At 45.0% G+C, this 26,066-nt stretch overlaps 1 protein-coding gene across 4 annotated transcripts in view; it reads left to right on the top strand.

Moving 5' to 3' along the window:
• TRIO (trio Rho guanine nucleotide exchange factor) overlaps nucleotides 1-26,066 on the top strand; it is a 317,818-nt gene that overhangs the window by 161,360 nt on the left and 130,392 nt on the right. For all 4 annotated transcript variants that reach the window (XM_054578325.1, XM_054578323.1, XM_054578324.1 and 1 more), the window contains exons 10-11: nucleotides 5,127-5,249; nucleotides 15,138-15,329. In XM_054578325.1, coding sequence (XP_054434300.1) covers nucleotides 5,127-5,249; nucleotides 15,138-15,329 — 315 coding nt within the window. The remainder of the gene's footprint in view (nucleotides 1-5,126; nucleotides 5,250-15,137; nucleotides 15,330-26,066) is intronic.

The following is a 26,066-nucleotide window of genomic DNA, read 5'->3' as shown; positions in this document are numbered from 1 at the left end:
ATGAAGAAATGAGAGTTCTTTGCTCCAGTGGAGAGAAATAAAGACGTGGGGGGTGACGCAGGGGAGACTGTCATTATTGTCAGGCAGCTGAAAATGCGGGACCTACATTCCTCCTCCTTCCTTCAGCCCCGCAAAGCCCACGGATGCGGGTTGACTTTTGTATCTGTTTCTTTTCACTGCAAAAGCTGTGTCGTGCACGTCGTAGAATGTGGAGCCGGAGGCCCTTGAGATTGGGCCAAGCCCCTCATTTTCCCGGTAATGTAACCTAGCCTCAAAAATGTCAAGGGACTTGGCCAATGTTCCCAGAAGCCTAGTGGATTTTTAACTCCTTCATTGCTGTTCACCTGAGTGGGATGCCTCACTTGTGAGCTAATCAGAGTAAAATTGAACTGACCTGTTTCATAGGAATATTTAAGTGGGCCTTTCCAGCTGGAAAAAGGGGTCTTTTCAGAAGGTGTTAGGGAAAAGGGCTTTCTCAAACAGCTGCCATTGCCCACCCACTAGTGGAAAGGAAAAAAGCTATTCAAGGAGACTTTGAAAAAAACATTTTGAAGTTTAGTCTGTCATCTTAGGAGTGGATAAATGGGACAGGAGAAAGCACGGGAGAGCACGCCTCCCGGCAGCCTGGAGCCCCGCCCTTCCCAGCCAGCCCACCTGTTCGTCCTTGTCTGTGTGCAGTGGGTCAGGCCGCCTGGCCTCCTGGGGAAGAGAAGACATGCCTGAGACACGTTTTCAGGGGTAAAATATACTGGGGGAAAGTGTCAGGCAGCCTAACTTAGGTTGAGTATGTGGAGGCCAGTAAGTTAAACTCAGAGCATTTCTTCATCTGTGATTTTAAACTCTGTGGCTAAGTTACACTAAAGTATAATATTAGGTAACTTTACAGCAGTGCTGAGCACCAGCCTTTAATAAAAACTAACATCATCTAAGCGGAGGCCTCCTTTTTGGTCACCTATTTACATTCAGTAAATTTGAAATGACATTGCTAGGTTGATCAGTTGTCCTTTATTATAATCACTAACATACCATTGATTGGATTGTAAAGAAGGTTCTGATTATTGTATTTTGCCATGTATAATGCTTACTTTTTTGCCCAAATTTTTGAGGGGAAAAATAAGGGTGTGCATTATACATGAGTATAATAATTACATACCATGGGTATAATAATGGGTATGATAATCCCATATATAATACACACAAAACTGTGGATGTACATTATACATGGCAAAATACAGTTAAATGATTCTTTCAGCAGTACTTATTTAAAAGCACAGCTAGAAACACATTAGGTCCATTCCTCTCTACATTTGACATCTACAGTGATTTAAATAAAAGTCAGCAGAATGAACAAAGACGTAACTAAAATAAGTGAAACTAGATTTGGTTTGGTAGGGAATGTAGGGTAGGGCATGGAAAAATTCCTATTTTGCAACTGGAAAAAAAATCTGATTTTATATAAAAAAGAACAAATGCAGAGTACTTTAGAAGTACCTTTGTTTTTCATTTGCTTCATGTAATCATAGTTATTTTTAACTGAATATAGGATGGGAAGAGCTTATTTTTATATGCATAAAATATGGCTTAAAAGGCACTCTCATTATTATGACAGAAATTGTCTCTTTCAAACAGTAGCTGGAATTGACAGATGTTTGTATATTTTTTCTGAATACCCTTTGGGTCCTGAATTACCAGTAAAAACAGGCTGGCTTGTGTGTTCTTGGTTGTGTAGTGTCAGAGGTCTTATCTAGTTTTCATAAACAGCATTCTAGACAGCATGCTGACAACAGTATCATTATTGCTAAAGAAATGAGCGTAATTGTACTTAACCATCATCATGTCCAATCTTATAATTACAACCTGAGAATTAAACTGAACAACCCGTAGGATTTCCTGCACATCTGTCATTTGATGCTGCGGGACCTCTTGTGTTGGTGGCTCACTTGGGAGCGACCCTGACCTTGGAGCAGTCACCGTGTCCATTAGAGGGCACTGATGTGCAGGAGCCTGCCCTCCTCCCACACCCTGTGAACAGAAGCTGTCCTCCCAGCTCTGCTTTCTGCCTGGGACCAGGGGGACTGCCAGAAGGGACCGGCTCCTGCCCTTTTCCCGGAGTCTGGCGGCACCGCAGCAAATCCTGAGTGGGTCTTCTTGTTCCTGGGCCCGAGGTCACAAGCAGAGAGATGACAGCCACCACCGCCACAGCTGAGGTCAGAGGCTGCTGGCTGGACTAGGGTGAAGAAGCCCCCTCCATATGCATGTTTTAAGTTGATAGGATCCACAAACATGCCTTCGAAATGCTCCTTTTCACAGGAGCCAGTCTATTGATCCTGAATTCCTTGGCAATCGGGGAAATATTCTCAGACTTGTAAAAGGTAAAGCCAGCGAGGGAGATTGTTTTGAACACAAGCTGGGTGGATTTCATAATTGCCTGCTACTCTTTTAATAGAGTGCTTGGAATTTGTATACTTCTCTGAATTGTGTTCATGTTTGTTGGAAATATAATTTGACCTGGTATTTATAATTTTTGTCTAAAAGAAGCACTGATAAATTAAAAATGCCCATGATAACCCTGAGCGGCTGGTTTATAATAGCTTTTATTTCCGACTTAGGCTTCCTAAAACACTTTTCTTATGCTTAAAAAACATTATTATTTTTAAATAACTACATTTGCTTTCTGAGCCCTTTCTACCAAAAAAAATAATGTTTACCTTTTACTTTTTGAAATCGTGCCTTTTTTCAAGTCTGTATTGAGCTACTAGTAATTGTAAGGTTTGTTGCTTACCCATGGCTTCATTTTTTTTTTTTTTACAGTAAAGGAATATACAGAATATACTATAATTACAGTAAAAAATGTCTCCCAGACCTTCATGCAAATCTGATGGGCAGGTGGACTGAGGCACAGATGTTACTTACACATCTCCAACTTCTTTTCAGTTTTAAAATATATGATCCTTATCTTCCGCATGCTGTTGGCCTCAAGCCCAGAAGCACATTCCATTTACTGTATCCATTCTTTGGGGCTGAGCTGTCTTGAAGTTGTCATTGGACATTTTTTAGGAGTGAATTTTAAGATACATGTTTTAAAATGTGTACTAGGAGCCTGTAATATAAACAACTCAGCAGCTTCATGGCTGCCTTGAAGTCTGGCAGTGAGTGCAGCCCTACCTTCTAATGGCAGTACTAACACTAAACGCTTCTCTATGTCTGTCTGTCTGTCTGTCTCTCTCTCTCTCGGTAATGTACTAAAACAGACCGGTTCAAAAGCACTGGAATCTTTTTGGCTGTGCCACCAAAGTGCTTACAATTAGATGGGAGCCTGCCTCAGGGTACAGTTTATGGGTGGGGACTCACATGCGCTGTATATTTGCCATTTGGATATTAAGGTGCTTAACATAGATATCACTGAACAATAGCAATCTTGCATGGTTATCACCACCGAGCAGGTAAGGAAGCTGTAGCTCAGACGCTGTATGGAACATGCCCAAGAGTACACAGCTAGACCCCGTGTTTGTGTGCAGGGGGGCTGGAGGTGAAGGCAATATCATTATTGTTTAAGAAATGAGCATAATCACACTCACCATCATCACATCCAATCTTATAATTGAAACGAGAGAGCTTTCAGGCAGACTCAGACTGAGTTGATAGGTAATACAAATGGACCTAGTAAGACTTATCCTGATAGTTGTGACCCCAGGTGACTGGCAGAGAGATGGTGTTGACAAAAAGTGTCAGAGATGAACTATAGTAAAAGGTAACCAACCACGTAGCTTTGACCTGAGCACCCCCTGCAAGGCTCGGCCTCCTTGTCCCGCACCTCCCCACCCTCTCACGTGAACACACACTTCTGCCCTCAGCTCCTGCTGTCTGCAAGGGCGTTTACAGAGGCCTGCCAGAGATTCCAGTTTGTAAGCCGTTTTATTACATGTATGTTTATGTTGCTAATCCCTGTGCAGGGAGGACCCTCTCAGACCCTCGGCTTCGGGAGGTCACTGGTTTGGGGCAACAGAGAACGAGTCCCATTGTCCCTGGACAGGGGTCTGGCCCTTACTGCCTCTTCTAGATATCCAGCAACACCGCTAACCTCTATAGTCAAGTAATAAAGGGAAAGGAATCTTTGTCATAGCAATGAACCCCATGTTAAGCCCCTTCTATTTTGCTTCTACTGCTCTGCTTCCAGGTTGCCCTCTGGACCACTGCCCTGGCTGTGCCTGCCCAGTGGGTTCTTCAGTCCCAAATCGTTTTGATCCATATGAATAGTTACCATGTTTACCTCAGTGCAAGTTCAAGGCAGCCTTCAGCACTTTTGCAGCTTAATAACAAGTGTATTTAAATATTTAAGTTATATCTTTTAGTCTTTAGCCAAAAGGTGTCACTGACTTAGGTTTTTGCTAGTTATTTCCCCTTTATCAGAAAGTGACAAAGTGTGCATTTGATGTTACGTTACTGTCAGTGTTTTCTCCATCCAGTCCAAGGGCCAATGAGCTACTCAGTCCCAACTGTGAACTAGAAACATCGGGGTGTGTGGCTTTACTTTTCTTCTTTCTCTGTAGTGTAGTGGATTTCAACAACTTAAGTAATTAAATCCATGGAATGTTTAGCTTTCACAACAGCTTACTTTATAGAATAAATTATCTTCAAAGACCAGAACAGAGGTATGTAAGTGTTCTGTTTTCTTAGGCTTTATTGGTATGTTTCAAGTCTTCCAAAGAAGAGACAGAAAAACATTAACTCTGTAGTTAGACTTGAATTGCCTGAGTTGTGAAGCTTTGAGTCTTATAAAAATGTTAAATTGGTCCTGTGTGGCTTGATAACTACTATCACATATAGTCAGTTTTGGTGGCTCCATCATGCATAAAATGAGGTGAGGTTTAAATGAACCATTATTGCATGTAACATTTATACATATGTTTACATATTTAAAGATCTGATTAAAATTGTGATGGAAAGCTAACAGAAGATGTAATTCTCAAGTGTGTTAGATTAGTATACAATTGCTTCCATTTTTTTCTCCTTTGCTTTTTTTTAAATAGAGTTTTGACAATGGCGTGTGTCTTCAGTAGATAGCCCTACACATTGAACAAGGCAGGACATTGTTTTTATGGCACATGTACTTGTTCTCATTGTAGGTGCTGGACTGGATTGAGAACCATGGGGAAGCATTTCTGAGCAAACATACAGGTGTGGGGAAATCCCTTCATCGGGCCAGAGCTTTGCAGAAACGTCATGAAGATTTTGAAGAAGTAGCACAGGTAACACAATGGTTTTCACTGTTCTCTCCCATAAATATCTATGTGCTTGCTTTTAAACCACTGTTTTAACCACATCTGAGGTGAGTTAGCCTTGGCTGGATGTGTTTGAAGGTGACTCAGAATTGGTGCTCAGATTGCAGAGTGAACCTGCCATGGCGGAGGCAAAAAGATGGTTTAGGCAGTGGACCCTTTTGAAAAACATGATGTTCTTGAAACAGAAAAACATCTTGAATATTTTTTTCGTATTTATTGTACCAGTGTTTGTTGACTAGTTTGTGAAGTTTCATTTCATGACCAGCGAATAACAGTTCTTGAACTCTTATAATGTTGGGTGGGCATTTCTTGTTCTTTCCCAGGTCTTTTAAATGTGTGTGCTTAGGAAACAGGTGGCAGAGGCTGTGGTGTTTTGTGGAATTTGAGGGTTGGCTATCATGCTCACCAGTTGTGTGACTTTGGAAGTCTCTTAACTTTTAAGGTTAACTTTCTTACCTATTGGTTCCTAGAGAGGAAGTCAAGTATGAGAAGAAAGGACTACTAGCATCAGTAATGAGCACAGATATTGGTAAATATGTTTGTAATCTCAGTGGATTGACATTTCAACAAAAGGAGGCAAATTTGGGGGGTAGTTACAAACAAGGCAGAGCGAAAGCACCAGTCCACTTCCACACAGGGGACAGAGAGGTGTTCTGAGGAGAACAGCAGCGGTTTATCTCAGGTTTGCAGATTCTGGTGTGAATATTAGCATTTTCGAATGACTACTCCTAATCTAGGAATAGATATCACCTCAAAATAAATATAAAGGGAAAAGAAATACAGAAAATTGGGTAAATAAAAGCTCACTAAATGGATCTGATAGAAGCAAAAGAAATGCGAACAAAAATCACAGATAAGGTTTAATTTGTCTCTAAGTATCAGTAATTACTGTAAATGCAAAATAGATTTTACATGTTAAAAGACAAAAGTTTGACTGAATACCTTTTAAAAATCATGCTATACATTTTTTCAATGGACACACCTAAAATAATAATAAATAATGAAGTTTGAAAATATATAAAGTATTAGAGAAAGATCTACCAAGCAAATATAACAAACAAAAACCCTAGTATAGGAATAGTAATATTAAGCAAATAAACTTAAAACTGTGAAAACATTATTAGAAATAAAGAGGGTCTTCAGTAATAAAAGGAAGAGTGTCAGTATCCATCTAACACTATAATCTCAAAATCTGTAAAACGAAAGTGAACAGCAGGAACCCTTGGGTGTTCTGTGGGTAGGCTTTATACGACAAAGGGCTCAGTCATATACTGACTCAAGGAACTAAATACAGGCTAGAATTCTATGGGAAAACAAAACAAACTGCACTTAAGTCTTATTCAGTGAAGATGCCTTTAAACTGTTACCTTCTTTACATGTCTTCATACGTAAAGACAAGCATCCCAGCCTTTCTGCTTTTCAATCTCAAGAAACAAGAAAGAAAAGATAGTGTTCAGCAGCCTTGCTGCTGGTGGTGGGTTTTTCTTATCCACGTGACATGTGGTCTCCTTCTTACACTTACTGGAAAATATTTGCCTTCCTCTTGTAGCAAAAAATATGTGGAAAATGTTCTCTTATCTTCCCTTTCTTTTCTCCATAAGATAAGCTGCTACTGTAGCCACTGTGGTTTGAGGACGGTTCTGAAATTGGGATCATATGAGCAAAGACCTCAGGCACCAAAGGGCCTACGAGGCGGGGCTGCAGGCAAACCCCTGCCCCAAGCAGCACATCCACGCAGCCTCTTCCTCACTTCCTGCACGCACTCGGACAGGCAGGATGAGGGTCTGCTGAAGGTCTTCGTGAGTGTCCAGCACCCCATGGCCCTTCTCCCTCCAATTCCTGTGATTCCTTCCATTCTACACTAGCGAAATCTCTTTTAGGGCTAATCTTGCCCTGTGTTTTCCTGGTGAACTTATTTCATGAGGTCTGAGGTGACCATTGAAGCTGTCAGCACAGGTTCTCAGGGGGCAGCAAGAGTGAGAACACTTTCTTGGTAGGCGTCCCGGCCTTACGGTCTCTAGGGCAAGCCGAGGGTGGCTCCCTGCGCCGTGGTCTGCTGCTACCGCTGGTTCAGAGAACTGCAGGGCCTCGCCTGCTCCGCACTCCGCCCACCTGCGTTCCAGCCCTTTCCTCTCATCTCTGCTCACTGCCCCTGGGATTCTAAGGGGTGCTGGACCCACTTTTCCTTACACTGAAAGGGTTTAAAAGCCTAAATCTGAGCTGTTCATGAAAAGAAACCTTAAATGTAAACACCTTTTTCTCACCTTGCAAGTATCTGTGCCCACTTTCTCTCCCTCTGGTTTTCACATAATCCACCTGTCATGTGTCAGACATTCTTTCTGCCAGGCGGGGCGGGGGTGCTGGTGGTAGGTGGGTGGGTAGGTAGGCCAGACCCAGGCCTCCTGAATGGGCATGGCCACTGGTCAGAGGGCTTTCCCCGGTAGCTTCTGCTACCTAAGCCAAGGCCCACAAATCAGTAAAATTCTGCTTGGTGACAAAGAAGAGGATGTGAGAAGCAGGCATGGGGGGACAGTAAGTAGTAGTGCTGGGCAGCATTGCCATGTGGCCGGAAAGTGTATAGTGTTGACTCTGCGGAGCCTCGTCTCTCTGTGGGCTTCTGTCCTTGGCAGACCTAGCATTGGGAGCGGGCTCAGAGCCCTCTCCCAGCACCTGGCCGCACCTGTATTTTCTCACTCTCTCATATCTCAGGGCCCCTCCGCCTGCGCTCTCCTCCCACCGCACTGCCAGGACCTGGGCCCTGCAGCCTGCCCTCTTTTCCCAGCACCTTCAGCTTCTCCTGATCTTAGTTCTTTTCTTTCTAGCGCTCGATAGTTACAGACCACCCCCTCTCTTGAAGAACGGCCTTGATCCTGCTCTGTTTTTTAGATGCCACTTTCTTCTGCCTGCCTATCACCCACTGTTGCTGGCAGCCGGGCACACAGTAGGCCCGCAGTGATTGTCATTACTCATTGTAGTCATTCAAAAGTCTATCACAGTTGACCCAGCTGCTCCTATGATTTCCCTCCGCCGGCTTCACAGTGAAAACCTCTGATCCTTTCCATCCACGAGCATGTGGTGACTCCTGTTGCATGGAAGGCCCCAGGTGGTCCCTGATGGAGCTCTGGAACCCAGTCACTGCAGCCGAGCGCCCAGGCCGTGTACGGCAGGGAGAACGCCTCTGACCCACTGCAGGCCGGTTCCAGGAGGAGTGTGCTCTCCCTCAGAGCACACCGTCAGGCCGTGTAGGTGAGGGGGCCGCCCTCTAGGACAGGAACTAGCCACAGATTGAATGTAGTGAGCTGGGAAAGGGGCTGTAAGACCTCAAAAAATAGGGTGGACTTCTCTCCAGCTTCTCTACCTGGCTTAATAAAGATTATTTACACTTGTGTTGGTAGTTTCTTTCATTGACAGCTCTCTTGCTTGTCCCAAACTACAAAATGACATCAGTCTTGCTTTAGCAGAGGAAGAATGTGGCCCAGTGACATGAATCACTACCTTCCCCAGACTTCCTTTTCTGCCCTCCATATCTTTGCTGTCAAAGCAAATTATAACAGAAGGGATTATGGCAGAGATCTAAGTTCATGTTTTAGATTTTTGTATTGTTTTGACAGTATAGCCATTGGAGGCACCTTAAAAATGGAAATAGTTACTTTAGTGCTTCATAAGGAGTTAATTTCATTTTCTGAAACCTATTCACAAAGGTAAAGCAAATTTTAGTTTTAGGGAGAAGAAATGTCCTATAATAGTTAAGTTTAAAGTTGTTTAGTTTGTTTCTTGGGGTTGATTTTTGAAGGATCCTTCGTAAAATACATTCTAAATTGTTTTTGGTTTAGAGATTTTGAATTAGCAATTTATTCAATAATTTTTTTTATAATAAGCTTCTTCAAAGTAGGCAATTGTGGCATGATGAAGTAACGTAACAGGTTCAGAACGGAAGTGGTGAAAGTCTTATGGTTGAATTCCTACTAAATATAGGTTTATCACATAGATCAAATCAACTGTTCTGGGAAGGAGGAACCCGAAAGTGACCTCCTGTTTGCTTTGTGGAAGGGAACTGTAGAGCCGGACATAGTGTCTGCAGGACTACAAGCCTTCACTGTAGGGCCTGGTTTAAGGCTTTGTGTCCAAGATAACTGTAGCCACATGAGGAAGCACTTGCATCATTTTTTGCACCCGATTTTGCGGAGCCAAAGACCACCCGCACTAACCTGGAGATCCGTTCCTCCTTCATTTGGTACAGTGATTGTGAGTAGATACAATCTGTTGAATAAATCCATGCTAATGATTTATAGTTTGGCATATGCAGCCATGTTGGATTTTCATGCAGGAGCTTTGAAAAAGAAATTTAAAACGCTTTCCACGTGAAGCTTTTGGCAGATGACTGGTGGAAAGGAAGGTGCTCGTTGATAGTCATCCACGTTAATGTCCCCTTTTAAATGGAAGAAGCTATGAATACAAAAGCCAGTAAAGCCCAGAAAACTCTGGTTCAAGGAAGACACTGATTTTGAGAGTACAGATTTCTTTAAAGCGATTGATTAGTGAGTTGCTGGCAGAGCATCTTCCCATAGATGCCTACTCTTCATGTTCTTCCACTGCCTTCTCTCCTGCCTGCTTGTCCCTTGGGATTCAAATTACCTTCCAAAGACCGGAACCTGTCAGGGAAGTCATTCTCCGTGAAGCCATTTCTGTCAATAGCATTTTCTGTGTGCCATGTAATTATCTTGTCTCCCAGGACAAAGAAGGGTGGGATTTAGAAAGCAGGAAACCTTACCTTCCATTCTAGATTTTCAGAAGATAAGCAGGCCGATTCTCTGGCTCCCTGGTAGCTACTCAGTCTGCTTCTGTACAGAAGGTACTGGGCATAGAGAATGTGTACACATTTTTAGCACGGCCTAAATACAGTTCCTGAGATGCTTGTGTTTTTCTCCTGCTTTTCCTAAGATCAGGAAAACCCATCTTCTCCACCAGGCTCTTACCCTGTCCTCTGGCCATCTTGGGACTTTACCTCCCTAATCTCTAGGGAGAGGAAAGTCTGCTGGGCCTTTGAAAGGCTTTCCGTTTCCTGACTCCTAGCAATTATGCAATTTTAATTCGCAAGAAAAGAGGAAACTGTTTGGCCCCCACCCTGGCCTGGCCCTTACTTATCTCCTTTAATCCTCCCGGGGCGGTGATTGTTGCCCCACTCACAGACCCGGAACTGAGCCTGGAGAGATGCCCCTAGGGACGGGACTGCAGGTAGGAAAGAGGGAGAAGTCTAGTCTCTTCAGACTCTAAATGGGCTTTCTTACCTGCCCCCCCCCTCCATTTTTATGTCTAAATATAACTGATGTCAGTTTTCCCTTGTAAGAAGGACCCTGTCCTCGGCATTTGTTGTTAGGACAATCCTAGCTCCACTGATGGCCTTGGGCTAGTTACTTTACCTCTCTGTGCCTCGGGTTTCCTCACTTGCGATGTGGGAATGAAATAACGTCCAGTCACAGGGCTGTCGTGGGACACTGAGTAAGTGCCCCCAAGTTAGCAGTCATGGCCCGTGTCGTTACTAACACACGGACCTCTCTAGGTAAAAGGATCAAGGTAGGTTTTGTTTGTGTGGAAGTATGGCCTCCAGCAACCCCGATGATGCTGTGGGCCCAGAGGAGGCCACTGAACCCTTTCTGCTGGCTCACTTCTTCGAGTGTTAAAAGGGTGGTGGGGCTAAATGAATGCTGTTTAGTGTCCCAGATGATCTAACAACGCACTTGTTCCTTTTGGACGTTTGTTGTTGCGAATGTCTTTACCTGTTGGCAAAGAGGTGGGAAGCTTTCCTTCAGAACCATAATGTTTAGCTGCTGGGAGGCACTGTTGATGGAGATTCGCACGAGGGGAAAGCAACTTCACGGACGGCCATAGTGACAATCAATAAGAAAAAGGGTTCAGCTCTTAAAAAACGTGTGCGTGTGCAGCATGAAGCACGATACCCTGTGAGCTGTGGCTCACTTCCTGGGTGCAACCCTGCAGAAGGAAGCGTGGGTCTCCATAAGCCCCTCATCCCCGGAAGTCAAGTCACGGTGCAGCCTCCGGTAATGGGAGGGTCTTTGTGGGCGGCCTGTGTGCAGAGCCTCTGTAGCCAGAGCCCTCGATGCTGGCAGCTGGCCATTGCTAGGACAGGGGCTGTGCCAAGCGGCCCAGGGTGCTAGCATCTCAGGGAGAAAGACTAAATGAATACACTGACACACATACACACACCATTTTAAATATGCTTTTTAAGAATAGTTTTAGATTTACAGGAAAATTGTGCCAATGACATAGAAAAGTTTCCATACCCTGTCCCCAGTTTCTTCTTATTACCATCTTTCTTAGTATGGTATATTCGCTTCAGTTAATGAACCAGTTCTGATACGTTATTAACTCAAGTCCATACTTTGTTCAGGCTTTCCTAGTTTCCTCCTATTCCTGGATTACACCCAGAATACTTAGTTACGTTAATTTGTCCTGGTTCCTTAGGTTCCTGTGGGCTCATGCAGTTTCTATCATTATTCTTGTTGTTGTTAAAAGCAGCCATCCTTTCCCTCCTTGTCACCGCATTAGTTTCTACCTCATTCATAGATTATCTCCTCCTTTATTCCTCCCCTAAGGCAGGTGATCCTTCACCTCTAGCCTGAGGCTCTGGTGCTCACCGTCTGTGTAACAGGACTGGGCTAGGAACTCAGGTCTCTGATGTGAGAGTCTGGGTCCAGTTTGTCACTCTGCTTGTCCAGGCTGGTTTGATAATCTATGTGGAGGGCTGCTGCTTGTCACAGTCATTGTTGGCAGGCTGCCAGACCGCGCCACCGCGCACGTGGAGGGCCAGAGAGGACTGCAGTTAAAAGGGTCGTGGGGCTAAATGAATGCTGTTTAGTGTCCCAGATGATCTAACAATGCACTTGTTCCTTTTGGACATCCATACATAACGGGAGAGTGGGCATATGTGACACCTGCTTTTGCGATCCAGCTCTTTAGAAGTGGGCAGTTTCACTGTTTCTGCCTTGTGTAGGAATTATTGTAACTTAGCTTTTAAGTGTGTCACCCTGAGTAAATAAGAAACTCAATAGTATATAAAACAGTGCTCTTAAAAGTCCTGCAGTTAGATTGGGTAATTGACTGTGCTTTTCAAGTTATTTCAAATAATTGAATTTCAGAGAATGTAAAATGTACACAGGCATTTTTCAGGTTTGGCCGTAACTAGTAAATTTTAAGGAATTCTTTGACACCTTGTCCATCATTTATTTCTAAAAAGAGTTCGGAGAGATCCTTTGTTCACAGTGTAGAGTATTCCCATGAGACTTTGGATAGTAACAAAAATGAAAAGACCCTCTGAAAATGGTTTCTGAGAAGGACGGGAGGAGGAGGTGACCGCGAACCCTGCCACGCAGCAGTGTGGGAGCAGGGCAACAGGAAACGCTGGGGAGCAGCCCCAGGCGCCTAACACCGCGGCGCGCAGCGTAAGCGCGGGCTCCAGAGTCCTGATTCTGCTACCTGCCAGCCTCATCCCCGGAGCCAGTGGCTGTCCTCCAGGCCTCGGTTTCCTTCCCTGTAAAAGGGTTGTGGTTGGAATTGGACAGCCCAGTGCAAGGGTGGCACTGGGACCTGCTGCACAAGTATTGGTGACCGTGACACTCGGGTGGTGATGCAAAGAGCCGGCTGACATTTAGCTGGTCTTTATTATCCCTTTAGACCCCGTCGACACGGCCTCCATCCCCATTGCTGCCTGCACAGGATGGACTGTGCCCCCAACCCTGACGCATTGGGAGCACTAGCTCTGCACGTGTGCGTCAGTGTCCTGTGGAGATAGATCACCATGCACCTGTCATGCAGTGTATTACAGCTGTTTAAAATTTTGTTTTAACTTGCAGGAAAATCAGAAGTACAGCGCAAAGAACTTACATTGCCCTGAACCATTTATTTGTGTGTGTATTTCCTATTTAAAAGGACATTCTGTGGCACAACCGTAATTCCACGGTCAAAATCAGGAAACTAACGGTGACACCTGGCGACCTTCTAGCCCTCAGAACCCGTGACGTCCTTCACAGGAAAAGGATCCAGTGACAAATCACCCGAGACCCTTAGTCATCACGTCTCTAAGGCCCTTGAGTCTGGAGCAGCCTTTGCCTTCCCTTGACTTCTGTGACCTGATGCTTTGGAAGATTTCAAGCCCATTATTTTGCAGACTGTTCCCTACTTTGGGTTTGTCTGATGTGTCCTTGTGATTAGATTCCAGTTATTCCATATCTTCATCAGGGGTATCCCAGGAGTGGAGCTGTGTCCTTCTCAGGCCACCCCATCCGGGGGCACGTGGTTTTCATTTGTCCCGGGACAGCTGGTTCACTTTGACACTGGTTTAAGGTGGCTGACTTCACTGTGAAGTGAGTCTTCCCCCTTGTAATGAGCGAGTACTTTGTGGGGAGGTGCTATGAAGGTCTGTGGGCTTCCGTTCCTCATCCAGTTTTATTTATTTGTGTCAGAAGGGACATGCGGCTTCCTCTTGCATTCAGCGGATCACACTGCTACTCTTATTGTTTGTTCTCGTTGTCTCTGCTTTGGCCAGCAGAGCCTCCTCAAGCTGCCTTCTGTGTCCTGACCTGTCCACATGGTTCTTGAGCATTTCCATGCCTTTGGCCCAGTGAACTGTTTCAGGGTCATCTTGTACTTTGTCCCGTTCCACCCCGGAATCCGCTGTTTCTCCTCCTCATTCACAATGATACCTCCAGTTCTAACCCCGTGCCATGTAGTTTACTCACATTTTCTCCATTCCCATATTTGTAACTGTTCTTCAAAGTGAGGAACCTGCCTCTTACTATCCTGAGTGTTTTGGCTTAGTAGCTTAGTGCCCCTAACTGTAAACAGCCTCCCAGCTGGGAGGCTGGCTCTGCAGGGGTGCGCTTGTTGCCCACCAGGCTTGGACTCCCCTCAGGGATACCCACACTCAGGGCACCACTAACCCTCAGTGATGACTTGCCGACCTTGCTTGGCCTTAGGACTGAAATACCAGAGGAGGAGGATGAAAGGCTCAACCTGTTATTCAGCGGGGGGACCACAGGGTTCCCCGGACTTCGCAGAAGTCCTCCACCTGCCCCGACCTCTCCCTTCCCCCATCAGCGAGCCTTCGCTGATATCTGCCAGGGTCAGGGCTCCAGCATACTTGTTCATTCAGGAACCCGTTTGCAGCCTCAGTTAGCAAGAATTAAAACTGGAGTAATCTTCAGAGTATTTCAGACACCTGTTTACCTTAACTTCCAACTTTTTAAAACTCTGCTTTATAGCCATTATAGTTATTATTTCCTTTTTCTCAAGAAATGCATACCTTTAAGTAGAAAAAAGAAGCACAGAGTCACCAATAAGTAGAAACACGTGAAAAGGGACAGCAACTTATGCTTGTGTGTAAGTGAACCTTTTCACTTGAACTTGGAATAATTGTGAGGTGGTGGTCTATCATAGTGAAAGACACAAAACTGGAACTCTCCACTGTCACAAAAGTGGCAGAAGAAGTGAAGTGGGCCTTTGTGGCTCTCTGCTATCTGCTGTGCAGTTGCACAAAGCTCCGAGCTCTGGATGAGTCAGGAGACAGCCAGCAGCTGCCTGCAGATATCCCCTTGCTGCTGGAGACGGAAGGGCTGGTCATGAGGTTCGAGGTTTGACAATCTATGACAGTAAAGGCCAAGACTGCCGATAGAGATGTAGTGAACTCCTGAAATCAGCTTTTCCATCGTGTGTTTTCTGCTTGACTTCCGGAAACGATCGGGAGTATCACAGGCTGACTCTGTAGCGGTGTTATGACTCCCAGCCTGGCCAGTTTGTGTTTTGTTCAACTTGTGTTTCTCGGGCTGTTCTCTTGTGCAGAACACGTATACCAATGCGGATAAGTTGCTAGAAGCTGCCGAGCAGCTGGCTCAGACCGGGGAATGTGACCCAGAAGAGATTTATCAGGCTGCCCACCAGCTCGAAGACCGGATACAAGACTTCGTTCGCCGGGTTGAGCAACGGAAGATCCTTCTGGACATGTCGGTGTCCTTTCACACCCACGTCAAAGAGGTAAGACACCGGGAGATGGAGAGGTGGCCTGTGACTGCGCGGGTTTTGAACTTGTTGGAAGGAACGTAGCTTGGTCGTGATGCGAGAGAGTGGACCAGAGGTGGCCGGTGCTGATCTGCTGCCTGCTCCCACCGTGCGGGTCAGCGTGGACAGGGACTGAGCTGGACTCCCTCAGGCCTGCCCTGCAGCAGGAGCACATGCATGCCTTTGCTGGGGGTGGTGGAAGCCTGTGTGTCTGTCCGCAGCGGGCCCATGAGGGCTGGGTGTCTGGGGAGATGTGTGGGTGAGGGGGTCAGCTGAAGGAGAGCCCTTAGCTTGGAGTGAGACGGCGTACGCCCATTTTAGCATAAATAGATGGCCTGCAGGTTGTGGTCAGAGCTGTCGGGTTTCTGTTTTGTGTGTTAGCCCATCATGTGGTAACCGTTGCCTTCTGATTTTATCAACTGGGATACTCTCAGATACTAATAAAAGTGGATTTTACAAGAATACTGAATGTGCCAAGGCCAGGACCAAGACATCAGCATTAATTGAGGACACCCTGGCTTTGGTGAGGTCTGCTCAGTGTTAGTTCAGGACTTCTTTTTAAGAACCACTCCTGGAAGAAGGCTGGGGCCTGAAAGGCTGGTCGCAGACCAGGCCCTTCCTGCCACTGCGCGTGCTGAGACCTCTGGACTCCTCACTCTCTTCACCCCCACAGGACAGAGTACAGAGTACCTGTTTCTGGGGATAGAGAGAAGGGGAAAAGGTTTCACAGAGATGGCAAACATTTTATACCTTGAGGTCACATGCAGAAGGTGGTTGATGGAGGTGTCCACCTCAATTTCACCCTTGAACTCAGATTTGGGACCCCTTTCTCTCGCTGTTTTCTTTTCCTCTGAAAAGGATTCATGAGATGCTTAACCTCCTCTTAGAAGATGAAGAAGTGGCACTATCACTTTTAAAAAATATATTTGAAATAGTATTTAAAAGAACTGTTGATTAGTCTAACATAAATTTAGCTTTTATTTGAGGAGTACTTTTATTCTCCTCTATTTGTTTCCCAACTCCCAGTTTCTCTGTTCCCTTCAGTATTATTTGTAGTGTTTATTCACATCATTTCTGATTATAATAGTCCCATTATTAGTCTTTTGTTACCTGTCCTCCTTCCCTTTTAAATGCATTTTTACGCTACTCATTTGTTTATTCATTCTTTCATTCTTTCACTTATTCATTTCAAAGTGTCTCCTAAGCTAAATGTAATGTTCAAGGAGGTGATACACAAGTGAATGACAGTGGAAAACATACTTTTGCTTTCACATATATTACATATTTAGACATTCATTTGTTTCTCTTGGTAGATGCTAAGTTCCTTGAAGGCCGGAACTGTCTCACTTTGTACGTACCGGTTAACCTCCCTTCCAGATTTAGCAGATACTCAATTGCTTGTAGAATAATGATGTCTACTTCTAGCATATATTCTGAGACACATACTTCTGCTTTCAGATATAGCAAAAACATAACTATTTTCATTCATTTATACTCTAACTTCCTTCTCAAAATTATATCCTGAGTTAATTAATTATTACTTTTGAATTTGTGGGTTATTTGGGCAGCCAGGTGGTCTCATTGAGTTCTCTGCCATAGTTTATTTCTGGAACTGATTCAATGGCCCAGAGTCGGTTTTTGTTCACTTGCTTCCCAGCAGCCTTGGTTTCCCAGGAAAGATCGTTTTCATTTGAATTGGGCTGTGAGTCTTGCTGGGTTTAAGTAAAGAAGGTTTTTGGTTCTACTTCTGCAAACTTACACACTGAACTGGGACAAGTTTTTGTTTGAGGTAATGCCTGGGAAAGAGGAACCTTTCATTTTATTCAGAAGCCAAAAATAAAGACCCCCCCAGCCAGCTGGAGATTGTTTGGTCCCTCACGGCAGTCTGGCTTCAGTGTTAGGCCTAACACATAAGCATGCAGACTTTCTTCTTTATGCTTGGCCAACGCTCACTCTCCCTGGAGGCGCAGGGAGAAGCCTTCCTGCACCTTGTGCTGCGGTCGCAGTAGGGTCACTGGGAAGCAGGAGCTCTCCTCACTTCTGGGGGAGCAGAGCCCGGGGTGCTGCCCTTTCTCACGTCCTCACCTAGCTTGTTCCAGGAGTCTGCTGAAAGCATACCCAGTGCTTGCTTCCTCAGCCAGCCACTGGTCTTCAACGGCTCAGATTTCTTTTCCCTCCTGTCCTTTGTAAGGACACACACACACTTTGTCCCCCGGCCTAGACCACCTGCCCTCCAGTGGATTCTTGCAATCACCAGCAGAGCCCAGCCTGTTCACTGCACCTCTGCTCTACATGGGAACAGGTTAGTTCTGTGAGTGATCCCAGCCTCTGGAGCATCGGATTCCTCCAGACTCCTTCTAGCGCCCGTGCCGAGTTCTCTGAGATTTGGTTCTCCGCATTCAAGCCTTCATTTTGGCTGTCTTGCAGTAGCTCTGCGGATGACTCATCTGCCTGTACATATGCTTTAGAATGATTTGCTTTTTCCTTTGTTCCTATTTCTACCCCACATATATGTCTCCAAAGATAGATGTGATATCTTTAAACATTATTCCCCAGCTTTTTTTAAAAAAAAGTTTTATTTGAAATAATTATAAATTCACAAGAAATTTGGAGGAAAAGAGTCCGACAAGAAGTCCATGCACCCTCCTTGCAGCCTCCCCCAGTGGTCTTATCTTAACATAACCACAGTGCACTAGCAGAGTTAGCCTTCTTTTTCGTAGGGTACTTTTAATATTCTTTTTCAATTTGATACTCAGCTTCACAAACTAAATGTGATCTTCCGTTAATTGAGAGAAGTAAAGTACCCATATGAACATCTGACATGTATTTTTACTGATTATTGTTGTTCTTATTGACTAAGTGATAGGAAGACTAATCACTGACGATGTATTAGTTAAGGTTTGTCAGGGAAGTTTAAAACCTCCAGATAAGGTAGGCTTGTAGAGAGTGATAAGGCTTTCTTTTTGTTGTTTTTTTTCTCTTCCTTTTTTAAAGCACAAAATTCAGAGCCAGGAGATTAAAGAAGGGCCAGGCTTTCTGCTTGGGACCGGTGCTGTGGTAGGATACAGGTAGAAAGTAGAAAAGATAGAAAAATACAGCTCTCACTTTGGCTTCTTTTCATCAAGGAGACTATTCTTCAGACTGGGTTAGAAGAAGCTAAAGGCCAGAATGGGTGAGGGTTTTATTAAGAATGGACTTACTTCTTCTAAATGAGTTTAAGTCTCTCTTCCAAAATAAATTAGATCTCCGGATAGTGAAAGAACTTGGTATTAGATTACCACATTAGATCTATCGATCTCTAAGGAACTGTGGGAAAGGGAAGAGGCGCCACAAGGTTGAAAATGCACTTGTGCTTATTTAAGAAGGTAGATTTCACATATTACTCAGGTTGAAGCAATCTCAGGCAGAGTTCTAGGAAAGATAGTTTATCAGCAGCCAGTGAAGGAAGTAGTTAACAAACCGGTCATATAACATGTTAACTTTATTTCATTCTTTACTATGTCTCTGGTTTGATGAAGGGCATGCTGTGGAATTAGTGAGCATTTGACCAGGCCTTTGACATTTAAGTCATAGACAGGACAGAAGAATTTGGGCCATCTGTTAGTACAGTGATGTTAGAATTACACTGCTGAATGGCTGTAAAAAAGGATCAACTGAGGGTGTCAGTTAACACAAGAGCAAGACTGCCCTTATCATCCCATACTGATCTCCAAGTAGATGCCAGGAAGAAAGTGTTTGTGATTGCAAGACATTACTCATATCCAGCGTGTGAATCAGGATGTAATTTCCAGTCCAGACCCACAGTCGGAGAAGACGGAGATGGGACATGGGAGACCATTCCTCTCAGGCTGAACCGAAGGCCCAGCGGGCGATCTTAGTTCCTGCTGCCACCTTTCATCGGGGAGCAGCCTGTACAGTCGTCATGTCTTCAAACTGATGCCACTAACCTATTCAGAACTTTTACTGTGTATGGGACATCTCGAGAGATTGCTCCAAATGTGGGAACCCTGAAAACTTGCCTTTGTTATGTTGAGAGGTGTTTGTCTTAAAAATGGGCAAGCTGCCACAATGTGAGGAGAGCCTTGGTGCTGTAGCAGAAATAGCCATGGCTGCATTAAAACCCTTACAAGTGAGCCTGTCAGGGCAGGGTTTGGCTGGGGGACATTTCCAGTGACATTGCAAATGTCTGTCCCCATGCAGAAAGCCTGTGAGTGGTGGATTGGCCTAGAAGGCAAGTCTATTAAGGTCTAGATCAGGGTCTCTCAAATGTGTCAGATAATAGAATAGCACCCCGAAGAGTTCAGCATGGATAAGTCAATATCTATCACAGAAATTTCATTTATAGGTTTTAATAATGAGTCTGTTCTAAATCAGAAATACTGACTTAGGCAGGTTTTCGAGCAAGGGCCATGTAGGCATTAAACAGTAATCTTACGTGTGTTCATTGAGCGCGTCCACAATAATGTCATGCCCTGAAGTGACATATCTGCAGTAATGAGTAAAAGCACAGGATCTTTAAGGGGGATGGGTTGCCTTCAATTCTCCAGCCCCCACTTTGAAAGGGGTGATAGATAGATCAGAGGAGAAGGCGCTAGTGTTGGTAGAGCTCTGAGGATGCGGTGCTGGCCGAGTTCAGGGGTAAAATGTTAGCCTCGGGGAAAGGAGGGCAGACTGCAGAAACAGGCGCCACCTCCAAAGACTGAAAGAGGAATTAACTCTGACCAACTGCTGATTATACCAGGGACTCTCGTTACTTTCAGAATGATCTGCGAAGGGAGGAGCTTTTCCCAAACGAGACGCTTCAGGGAGTATGTATTGTCCCTCAGGGATTTGGGGAATAAAAAGAAAATAAAAAATTTCTCCTCTCAAAATCTCCGTTTTTAGCAAATTAGACTTCCTGTAAACATCTGGGTGTTGAGGTTCCAGCACCGACCTTGAACTCCGGGTCAGCCCTATCACATGGGCCACGCCTTGTCCCTTCTCCCACGCTTGCACCCTCCAGGGCTGCGATGCTCACGCAGTGTCGCTCCTTGATATGTGTGCTGCCTCACATGCTCCTAGTTTCTTCCCTTCTCTGCTCTTATGCTTATTTGCAATGGTATTATTTCATGATACTGACTTTGATTTGCCCTGCCCATTTATCCTTCATCAATTTCCTTATATCATATTATGAGGTCCTTTATCACCCATCCAAGAATAAAGAGGTCCACGATGCATCAAGAATAACCAGTACTGCCGAAACCCTTACTCCTCCTCAACCACGGCAACCGGTACGTGCACCGAGGTACAGTTGGTGGTTTCAGCTGGAGAATGTTCTGTACTGCTCATGTCTGGAACAGTTCCGCTTTGATTTTTGCTACTCAAACCTGAAACTAGATCCCATTTTATATTCATAGGGTGTGCCCTCTGAAATTCCACCTGTGAGTTGCCATTGAAACTACCTACTTCTGCTCCTGGCTCGCAGCAGCTCCGGCTTTTTTACTTCCCACACTGCCTTTCTGCTCACCTATCCCCACTGGTACCTGAATGATCGTCTTAGTCATAAACAAGAATAAGGAAACAGATGCCAATGGCAGTGGCTGCTGTTTATAAAGGGCTTGTAGTAATGGACTCCCAGGCCGCCTCTGCCAGTTGGGGAAGACGTGTGATAACACGTTCCCATTGCATAGATGAGAAAACTGAAGGTCGAGAGCTCCAGGGCTTTCCCAAGGTCACAGAGGGGGTCAGGCCCTACCCCAGGTGTGCTGCGAGCAGGCTGGTGTCCCGCATGCAGACTGTGCATCGGAGAGGGGTTGCCCCTAGAGCAGCCCCTAAACCTCAGGGCTCTGATCCCATCACCCTCTGAATCAGCTGGAAGTTCAGTCCTTGCCTGAGATCCCCTCCCCTGTGGGTTCCTCTAGGAGCCCTCTCTGGTGGGGTCTCCCCTCTGTAGTTAGTGAGGAAGGGGCTTTCTCAGGGCTCTTCTCCAGCAGAGTGAGGTTCTTCCTTTAGGTGCCACCCAGCACCGTTTGTGGGAAGGGTGCAACTGGGTCAGGTTCAGCTGGACACTAGATCCAGGACGAGGCTCTCCTACGTCTTCATCACAGGAGTTGTCTCCATAGAGCTCCTTGTATCTTCCCAGCTCAGCCTTCTCTGTGGACTCTGGTCTGTGGACCAGGTCTGTACACACCTGCACCCACGTGTGGGCTGGGTACAAGTTCTTATCCATGGAATGCTCCTGGTCACATCTCAGAGGGCCTCTAGGGGGCAGCATTGCCTAACTCTGGCTGCCTGAGAAGCAGGGGGCTGTGGGCCGGGGCTCTGGGACTGAGAATCCATGCCGCTGAGAGCTTTGGTAAGATGCAACTCCTCTCTTGTTCTTGAGCAAAGATTTATCTTCTATGATAAATTAACAGCATGCACAGAAGTGCAATTTTTTCCACATTCAGGAATTTTACGGTAAAAATTTCACAGGCCTCCTAGAGGCTTCTTCTCATGGCTTTTGTTCAAAGGTTATTTTAGGAGTCGTATGTACCCTTTTCAAAGCATAAACATAGACTTTGCCTGAATCCTATGGCATTATGAATGCATCACTTCATCTCCGATTGATATTAGAAAAGACCTTCCTCTGAGGCTTTTTTCTCCAAATTGAATGAGAATATTTCTGTTGGACCAGACAGAAAAATGTTAAAGGGGCAAAGGGCCTTTGGGCATTTTACCCTCATGGATTTAGATAACCTCACCCCTCCTACCTCGGTTTTCTCTTTCTCGTGCCTGATCCCAGGACCAGTCCCTCTGGTGTCCCCTGCACAGCCGTGGCCCATCACTGGTTCCTTGGCCCGCCACGCAGGCGAGTGCGTTTCCACCGTGGACATGTTTTGAAAGGTCCAGGATGTTGAGGGAATAAGCTGGTTTTTAAAAAAATTACCAGGAGGAAGGGAAAAGGTTTCACTCACAAGTACACATGGCACTTCCCCTGGAGCCAAGGGGAAGTGATTTCTATAGACTCACACAGACTCACTCCAGCGCCTTTTCCTCACGCTGTCCTATTTTTAGGTGTAAAAAGATTGAAATGTGGGATGGTGTTAAGTTGACCAGACTAAGTGACATATTTTGAACAATTGGCAGGAACCTAGATATGTTTTGAAAAATATCTGGAGAAAGAAGACTTTTAAAATGTTGTGATTCTTTTTTTAGAATTTTCCTTGTAAGAGCAGAACTAATAGTAGTGACTAACATTTACTTCTCGTTCCACTTGGGGAACGCCACCGTATCTGATCTCCCTGGCAACTTGTGAGGCAGGCGTTATTGCCATGCCCATTTTATAGGAGAATAAACTGACATGTGGGTCCAGGCGAGTAATTTGCCCAAGGTCACAGTGTGGGAAATGTTAAGTCAGGGTAAGTCGGGATTTGAACTCAAGCAGTCTGACTTCAGAAACTGTGCTCTTAATGTTATTCCACATTCTCTCTTACGAGAAGTATTGTGTCGTAATTATTTGTGGATAAAACATTAACTCGTATGCTGTGGCAGTGGAGTCACATAGAGGTGCAGCTATGCATTGAAGAGTGTGGAGAGGCAAGACTTGTTAAAATGGTGTCTGTAGTTTTAAGTGGTATTTAATGATAGTATTAGCAAATGGTAGTATTTGCTGGAGAAGAGGAATTTTGTAGCTGTCCCCACCCTGACAGGCCCCCCCACCCGGCAGCCTGGCCCACTGGCTGGGTCACACTGGAATAGGGAGGAAAGGCCTGACCTACCTGTTTAAATAGGGGTGAGAGGGGAGTTGGGACCCCTGTAAACTGGTGTCTTATCTGGGACCTGCAAATGCTCTACCAGCGCTCTTAATTAACGTTCTTTTGAGGATATTGCTGTCTTTTTCTAATGGGCTTTTAAAAACCTCCATTTGTGTTTTCTCAACAAATTTAAAAGAAGTGATTCTAATTGCTGCCAATGTTAATAGATCCTCACTCCTAAAATCATCGTTTAACTAAAACTAGAGGCTGCATTGACTCTGGCCCTCGGTGTCTTCCAAGAGCAGCCTGTGGTTAGATGTTCACCGTCAGACACCTTCCTCCGTGATGCTGATTCAGTATTTGCGGTAGAGTTGGCTCCTTCACCTTTCTTTCCTTCAATGCTAATGTTTAGATTCCATGAGAGAAGAGCAATCTTTTTTGGATATACATTTGCTTAAATCATTCAACTCCACTGAATGAGCATAAAATGCCAGGGCAGTACCACTTCCAAAGACTCGGCAGTTTAATATGCAGTGTCTCTCCTTTGACGCCTTAAGTGTTCTCTGTTTTCCACCCATCCGTTAGCTGCTGGACCTGAGTCCCAGGCAGGTGTGCTTGGGGGGTGGGGTGCCTGTTCTGGGGCTCCATTACACAGTGACCAGGTTGGGGCAGCTTCAGCGCAGCACGTGGACTAAGGTGGAAGCCACAGTTGAGACTTTGAGAGAAGGGAGTGAAGTAAGGTCTTTTTGTTTGTTTGTTTGTTTGTTTTCAGCAGAAGAAATGCAGTTGCAAAGGTCCACTTTTTCATACACGTTTGTCTTAGGATAGGATTTTGAGGGTGGGAAGACTATAGCCAGTGGTCAAGTGCTGCTGAAAGGTGTTCTCTGTTGGAAGTGGCCAGTCACTTGCCCCTGGCATTGGAAAGCAGGTTACCATGAAGCTGATGGAACCATTTCAGCTTTCAAAAAGTTCACCTGTTAGAGAACATATCATGGATGTTTTTGGTTAAATATTTTGACTGAGTAAAATATTACAGCCTTGTTTTGGTAAACTTTTCATTATTGCTCAGAATAGCCTATTGGCACATGCTTGGTTTCTTTTAGCAAATCTTACCTCTTTGGTTAATTTGAGTGGATCATTATACTTAGGGTAATTAAATTTGTACAGAATATCATTTATCACCCAGCAGTCCTGCACGCTCTGTCTCTCTGACCGTCTTAGTAACTTCTTGAAGGCAGTATTGACATTGAGCATCTCCCATGTAACAAAGTCAGTCTCAAAGAAATGCAGTGATCTCTTAGGCCCGGCACTTCCCTTATTTTTAAATAGACCTGCCATCTTTAAAATACCTGTGGACCTGACAAGAGCCATCTGAGGATAAGTTTAACAACAAAAGAACTCCTAAAAGGTACAGATGGGTTTGCCGTCATTAGTCTTTGGGGAATTGCTAATTATAAACCCATAATGACATCACTCATTTAAAATGGCTAAAATCAAAAGACCAACCCCGTCAGTATCGTGAGGGTGTGGAGGAATTGAAACTGGCACACACTGTTGATGGGCATGGAAATGGTACAGCCACTTTGGGAAACAGTTTGGCAGTTTGTTAAAAAGCGAAACATACACCTGCTGTATGACCTAGCCACTCTACAGCCAGATAGTTACCTAAAAGAAAGGAAAGCATAGGTGTGCACAGAGTCTGCACACAGATGTTTTGAGCAGCTGTGTTTGTAGTAGTCAAGAGCTGGAAGTAGCCCAAATGTCATCCACAGATGAGCGGATAAATTGTGGGATATACGTAAAATGTAGTACTTTCCAGCAATAAAAAGGAATGAACTGGTCCTGCACACAATAGTATGGATGAATCTCAAAATAATGATGCTGAATGAAAGAAGCCAGACCCCCACCCCCCATGCCAAAAAAGAGCATATACTGCATAATTCCATTTACTGTATTTTGTCATATATAATATGCACTTTTTCACCCAAATTTTTGAGGGAAAAATAAGGATGTGCATTATGCATGGGTATAATGATTACATACCTGCGTATGGTAATCCCATGTACAATGAGCACAAAAACGCGGGTGCGCATTATACGTGGCAAAACACGGTATATAATTTTGAAAGAAAATGCAAGCTAATTTTTAGTGGCCAGAAGCAGACTGGTGATGGCCTGGGGAGGTAGGGCAGAGGGAGAGAGAGGGATTACCAAGGGCACAAAAGGTTTTTGGGGTGAAGGAGATGTGCGCTTGAGAGCAGTGATGTTTTCCTGGGCATGTACACGTGTCAGACTTTTAGCCAACCTGCACACTTCAAATACATGCAATTTATTGTACATCATTTATACCTCACCGCAGCAGTTTTCAAAACGGATGAGCTCGGAAACGAGACCAAGTGCACGCAACTTCTTCTGGCAAGTGCACCTGTGCTGTGCTAGCCGCCAGGGCCGGCATGGATGGGCAGCGTCAGGGATGCCTCCCGACCCTCTGCCACCATCGCTCAGGCAGCTGCCTGTAACCCACACGTGTGAGGTCCTGGAGGTGATTTGTACATCCCTGCAGAAGCAGGAAGCATTTGCTCCATACACAAACCACTTCCAAGCCACCAGGGCCTGTTTGGTTTAATTAATTGTCTTTTTCGGTTCACTGAATGGCTCTGCAGAGACCTGGAGGAGGCACTGACTTCCCAGAAGCAGGCGGAGTGCTCCGCTCCCACCGGACCTAAAGACGAGTTGTCTTAGCCATCCAGGTCCCTGGACACGTTTTTAATAGTGGTGACAAAGGAGATGTTTAAGTGGTTTCAGTATGCCCCCTCTTTCCATGCAAGGACTGAGCTGTGAGTGGTTGACCTTGTTCTGGCTGGGCACGGTTACCGAGCAGTGCCAAATCCGCATCTCTGCCGGGTCTGGTGATGGATTTATTCCGTTATATGTTATGCTTCCTTTTCTGAGGGCTGTGAAGTTCCCATGTCTGTGCAATGCTTTAATAATTAATAATG

The sequence above is a fragment of the Pteronotus mesoamericanus genome, unplaced genomic scaffold, assembly GCF_021234165.1.
Source record: "Pteronotus mesoamericanus isolate MK-2021 breed Mesoamerican mustached bat unplaced genomic scaffold, CSHL_Meso_final contig_50, whole genome shotgun sequence".
Taxonomy (NCBI): domain Eukaryota; kingdom Metazoa; phylum Chordata; class Mammalia; order Chiroptera; family Mormoopidae; genus Pteronotus; species Pteronotus mesoamericanus.
This window is presented reverse-complemented; position numbering and strand designations above follow the sequence as displayed.